Below are 6170 nucleotides of genomic sequence, written 5' to 3' on the forward strand. Positions count from 1 at the left end.
GACAATTTAGAATCACCAATTAACCTCAACATGTTTTTGGACTGTGTGGGAGGAAGCCGGACAACCCAGAGAGAACCCACGCTACACCAGGAGAACATGTAAACTCCACGCAGAAAGATCCCGGGTGTCCTCACCGAGACGCAAACCGGCGACTAAACATAAAATGATTATGTGATGTTAACTGTAGTCTGTGTTAAACAAGCATGTTATGTTATGTCTAGTAAATGTGACTTGTAGGTTGAGGTATCTCTAAAGCATCACAATGCTTTATCCATAATATTTTTGATTAATTGTTTAGCGCTATTACTCAGCTGTGGCAAAGCTGCTTCATTTTTTTGATAACATCTGGGTTTGAATTATGGGGGTTATGAAGGAATATTTGCTCTCAAATAAGAACCAATCAGCGAAAGGTGGAAGTAGGTACAAATAATCTTGTAATACAGTTTGAGGCACCTCTAAAGAGGAAGCAACTTCCACACATGGACACTGTGGACAGTCAGCTGTCAGAAAAGTGGGGGGGCTGATCCATCACTGGAGGTAACAACAAGAGACACGTTCATGTTTTAAGCCCTGATGAGAGCACCTGATTTTATGTGTCGTCAGTCATACCTGTAGCACGATTGATTGTCCTGTGCAGGATGTTTGTATTTATCATCGCTGGTTATGTGTGTCTGTGCATAATGACTGTGTGTGGATTTAGTGTCAGATTAGCTGGAGTACACTCAGGTTGGCAGCCTCACACATCTACCACGGTCTTTATTCCAACAAAAATTAACTATGAAAGAAATTTGTTAAATCATTTTACAGTTTAGAGCACCAATCACATATGTACCCCCAGAATAATGACAGAAAGTAATGTTGAACGTTTTCTAAAAATAAGGAGGGCAAGTTAACCCTGTAACATGTATCATATTTGATATGTTAGTTTTTGTGACCTCTACATCATCAGCGTGATTTTTTTTTTCATGAAAAGCCTGACGTATACAATCAGACACATGCAGCGCACAGATAATCCACCGTAGATGGTAATTCATGCACCAAAAATGCCGGACGTTGCAAAAAAAATTATACAAATTAAAACTCATATTATGCAAATTCACTTCAATAAATACTCCAGTTTGGAAAACTTAAAATTTTCTGGCAGTTATTTAATGGTTCAGGCATTTAAGGGTTAATTTCCACTTTGTCAAAATTATCCAAATGGGTGGATTTCTTTCCCAAACATTTTAACATGAACTGAATTGTCCCTTCCTTGCTTACATAAAAACACTCATACATGCTTTTTCTCACAACAGTAAATAGCTATATAAATACAAGAATGATAAGATAAATCCCATAAACATGATCTTAACATCTAATATTGTCTCATGATATGCAAGAAAATACTACAACTCTAATTTTTTGCCAAAGAAATACTAACATGCACCTCTGTAAGTCCAATACAAACTGCCCTCATATATTGGAATAAGTAGTTTTATCAGGTGGCATAAAAAAAAAACTGAATGTGATACATGACTTTAAACTGTTTTAGTTTAAGTCTTGGGATTTTATTTTTAATCTTTTTCTGTAATCTCACCAAATCATATTAAATAGTAAGGACCAGGTTGATTATGTGTTTTGTACCTGTTTGGATGCTGTGTCCAGACATTTCTCCCACTGGCCTCTTTCTGCGTACAAGTCTAGAGCTGCCATGACATCCACACCCACCAGCTGAACACACAGAAGAAAAAAAAACAGCTTTTCAGTTCCACGAAACACAGTGTGAAACTTGAAATTACACCATTAGATTTTCCATCTAGCTTCGTTCGTATTTGTCAAACGACATCGGCAAAGTAAACAACGCTGACACATGGGCGGCTCCGAATAGCAGTGAAATGGTCCAGAAAGACAGCAATCATTGTAAAGTCATTTCACACAACAAACTTTTGTTCTGCGAAACACTTTTTTATTACAGGATGAAAGGCAGATTTTTTTTTNGCTTTAATGTGAGCAACAAACAGGAAGAATTTAGTCTTCACCAGGGCTCAGATATTTGCACACTACTGCTTTTTAATAGCATCAGTTCTACTTTGTTGTGGAAAACTGCAATGACTCTTACGTCCTGAAAAACACTTTGCTGCTCATTGATAAATTTAATTTTACTGCAACAGGGAAAGACGTAGAATCTGTCCAGCATCTCTCGAAGAGTCATTCAAGAGGAACAGCTTATTTATCAGGTTGAACCTATGGAGTTCTTCTGACTATATCAGAAACTACATTCCATACTTTAAGCTTCTCCACATTGAAACCCTATTCCTCACAGGAGCATGAGGTCGACAAGAAAACATTTTAAAATATATACACGTGCTGAGCGTGAAGCGGTGGCCACCGTTAACCTGAAAATACATCACATTTTGTTCCTCTGACAATGAGTAAACACACAAGTAACTGATCATGAGTAGATGATTAATGTGTGATTAAACGATAACCTGAAAGCTGACAACGAAGTTTGTTTTCACATTTTGCTGAAACCTGCACAGTTAAATGGACCAATCTGTCATGTCACTTCAGGACGAGCTGATTATCAGCTGACGGTGACACTGATGATTTCATGAATCTGCACAGCCTCCATTTATTCTCATTTATGAACAACACCACAGAGGAATGTGACACTAACAGGACCAGATCTGATTTGCAGCAGAAGACAATATTGTCTCCATCTATCAGCGTGAGTGCAGCGCGTCCTGTGGGACGTCTGGATGTGTGTTTGGTGGGTGGAGATGATGTCTTACAGTGACACAGAGCTTGGTGGGAACTGGAACCTCAAAAGGAATGTCGGTTTCCAGGAAGTCGGTGTGGTCCAGAGTGTCCAGGTTCCCCTCATCGATGGCCTGGAGACAGAAATCAACAAATCAGAAACTAAAACAGATTACATACGAACTTAGGTGTTTATCTGACAGGCTTTCCATTTGCTGAGCGAAAACCTTTTATTAACTAACGGTCAGACGGGCTAGTAGTGTTGGTTTGGAAGCAACACATGTGACAGATGTTAGGAAACTTACATCACACAGATCCAGGAAGTGATTGAGAAAGATAAAGGCCATGTTTTCCCAGCCAACCGCCTGCAAGGATGAAAAACACACATACATCAAACTTCTTCCAAAAATGCTGCTCTAAACTGTCTAATTCAGTTTTCAAAAGCCATTAAAATCCTAAACACAACTAATCTACGTCCAGAATTAACAAATCACAAAGAGACACAGATCGTAATTTACATCAGCACCGGAGTACAAGTCCAGATATATTTATATTATTGGACCAACTTTGAGATGTACTTCAATCAATGAATGTCAGGGAATATGATTTATTTTCTGGGGAATTCCCAGAATATAAAGGAGTTTTATTATCTACAGAAGCATAGCATGGCATAGCACTTTTCAGTTCTAACTAACTGGAGGAAACCAATACCAGAAAAATATGACCAGTTCAGTACAAAATCTAAACACATCTAAATCAGAACTCCTGTGTCTGACCCACCCTGCAGGCCAGGCCGGCCTCGTAGAAAGCCTTGTCCGCAGGAATGAGCTCAGTATAACGCAGCAGGGACACAGACAGCTTGGCTGCGACGCTGATCTGAAGATACAGAGGGGAATGGGAGAGCATTTTAAAATGAGTATTAAAAGTAAAGCTTTTTTCAGATTGAAAAGATCAGTTACCAGTGAGAGGTTTAGATTTGTTCCAGAATAATGTAACATATTGGCATTTGTGCAGCAGTAACTGGAGGTGGGATGCATCATGTCCATTAAAAATAAAATAATAAAATTAAAAATCAAAATAGGAAAAAGTTCTTAATAATTATGCAAATGTTCAGAACTGTGCACATCTATTTATCGTACCCCAGTTTTTATTTAAAACTGAACTGAAATATTCAAAATACAGTTTGTTTTTTTCTATTTTTTTCTGTGTTTTTGTGTACCAGCTGCTCCACTCCTTTAGCGGCAGATCGTGTGGCGTAGTTGTGAGCGATCAGCAGCATCTGTTCGAAATCTTCGTGAGCTGGAGAGTTGGCCTCGGCCGACTTGGACATGTTCTCACACTGAAATCACACACATGAGACAGGCAGGCACGAAAATAAGAAGTAAAATTAGTTGTTGAATATCAAGTTACAAATTCAAGAACTGTTCCAAAGGAGTGAACCCTTTAGGTTTTACCCCCATGAGATGCTTAAATAGAAACAGTCAAAAGCTTTACTCCTGAGTGCTTCGGTAGAAGGCAGCTGGACTTTTTGGTTCTTTAAGACAATTCATTTCTTATCAAAGAGGTGTCTTTAGTTCTAACTGACTGTTTTTTGTTCTATTATTCTCACGCCCAAATCACAAGGCTCAAGGCTCACTTCTGACCCAAGACTTGCCTAAAGATGTGAATGCTTGTGAACCTGCCAAGGAAGGGATCTCAGGACTGCATTATAAGTATCTGGTAAGAGGCATCATAGAACCTCCTGTTGAAGGATGTCTGTCCCTGTTTGACATAAACAACTTCCTTCAGTCCTCTCTCAAACCATCTGTCTCCTCTGTCCTGATGGTAAACACTGCAGTTTTCAAAGAGTAACTTTGAATACAGGTGAAGGGATGAGTCTTGTCCTGCCTGGAATAAATACCTGCAACTCCTCACCAGAAGCTTGGATAAAAGGTGGAACACCCCGCTGCCTTTTAATGAAACACTTGGAAAACCATAACCTGGATGACTGCGAATTTACGCAGATGTAAAGATTTTAAAATGTATTGGTGATTTACCAGCTGCAGCAGGAAATTGCGGAGGTCGGCCCACATTCGGTAAGACTCTGGTCCATCAGTGTCAGGGAGGTTAATCAGGTCCAGGAACATACGCTTGTAGATGTTAAAGTTCTGATTGGAGAAAGAGTGAAATACAATTAACAGTTAGCATAAATATAAACTAACAAATATACAGTCAAGAAAGGCAAGTAAACTAAACATGTATAACTTTTAATACTTTTTTAAAAAACTCTAATAAACAAGTAAAAATCTGAAGAGTCAGAATCAGTTCAGCTAAACTAAACAATGATTTGGTTTGTAACTTTACAATTCTAATTTCACAAAGCAACAGGTGGTAATGACTGGTTGTTATTTTTATGCACATCTTACGAAACAAAAACTAGTTGTCTCACTGATTTTACCAGTCAACAAGGTCTGGAATCCAGCTGATTGACTCGATTGTTTCAACAGAAGCAAACATTTGCAAAGTTTTCGCGAGAATTCTACATTAACAAAAGCTATGACCAAATCAGGTTAATCCAACAGCAAAACAGGATCTCAGGAAAAATGTAGAAGACAAGCCTTATAAGGTGTCCAGTTCATGTGGAAGACAATAAATGGATAAACGTAGGCGTTGTGTGTGTACCTGTGGGTTAGGTGGTGCTCCATGCTGTACGTAGAGCTGGAGAGCCTTCGGAGCGTCTCCCTCCTTGATGAGATGTGTGGCGTACAGAGCGACGTACTTATGGAGGATCTTAAAGTTCTAACAAAACACAACACAGAGAAGATGAAGAGCACTGGCAGAGGAAATGGAGTAAACAAGTACTCTAATGTTTTTATGACCAGAATGCCTGATTACATGGTATTCACTCAGATCAGATGCATTACATTACATACATACATGGCATTCTCATTAAAGTCTTTGACAACTACACACAGGCTACCAACCTGATACAACCACCAAAATATGTATATAGAAATATATATAATAAAGACAAAATAAAGAAAAAAATGGCAAGATAATTGTCCATGTTCTCCTAAATGTGCTGCAGTGAGTGCAGCCACTGTGACAGAAATGAGGTTGGAACTGTATCAATGTTGTTCGACTGCAGGTATGAGTTTAGGTGGTTCATATAAATGGCACATTAGGCCATGCTTGAAGGACACATAAACCAACATGAGTTACTTAGAAAGCCTGAAACATACACCAAAAAAAAATCATAATAAGATTATTTTGAGATATACTGCAAAATGAGCTACGACATTAGTATGAACTGAAATTTTGTCTTTTTTTTATTTTGGAAAAAATCCATCCATCCATCATCTATACACTGCTTAATCCTCACTAGGGTGGGCTGGAGTCTATCCCAGCTGACTCAGGGTGAAGGCAGGGGACACCCTGGACAGGTCACCAGTCTA

At 38.8% G+C, this 6170-nt stretch overlaps 1 protein-coding gene across 1 annotated transcript in view; it reads right to left on the reverse strand.

Annotated features, from left to right (window-relative positions):
* Window positions 1–6170, reverse strand: part of ift172 (intraflagellar transport 172) — a 59755-nt gene that overhangs the window by 9860 nt on the left and 43725 nt on the right. The window contains exons 40-45 of the mRNA XM_008281621.1: window positions 5398–5514; window positions 4773–4883; window positions 3956–4075; window positions 3517–3612; window positions 3042–3101; window positions 2772–2870 (exon numbers count right to left, since the gene is read on the reverse strand). Of these exons, the coding sequence (XP_008279843.1) occupies window positions 2772–2870; window positions 3042–3101; window positions 3517–3612; window positions 3956–4075; window positions 4773–4883; window positions 5398–5514 (603 nt within the window). The remainder of the gene's footprint in view (window positions 1–2771; window positions 2871–3041; window positions 3102–3516; window positions 3613–3955; window positions 4076–4772; window positions 4884–5397; window positions 5515–6170) is intronic.

This window comes from Stegastes partitus, unplaced genomic scaffold (genome assembly GCF_000690725.1).
Source record: "Stegastes partitus isolate 25-593 unplaced genomic scaffold, Stegastes_partitus-1.0.2 Scaffold239, whole genome shotgun sequence".
Taxonomy (NCBI): Eukaryota; Metazoa; Chordata; class Actinopteri; family Pomacentridae; genus Stegastes; species Stegastes partitus.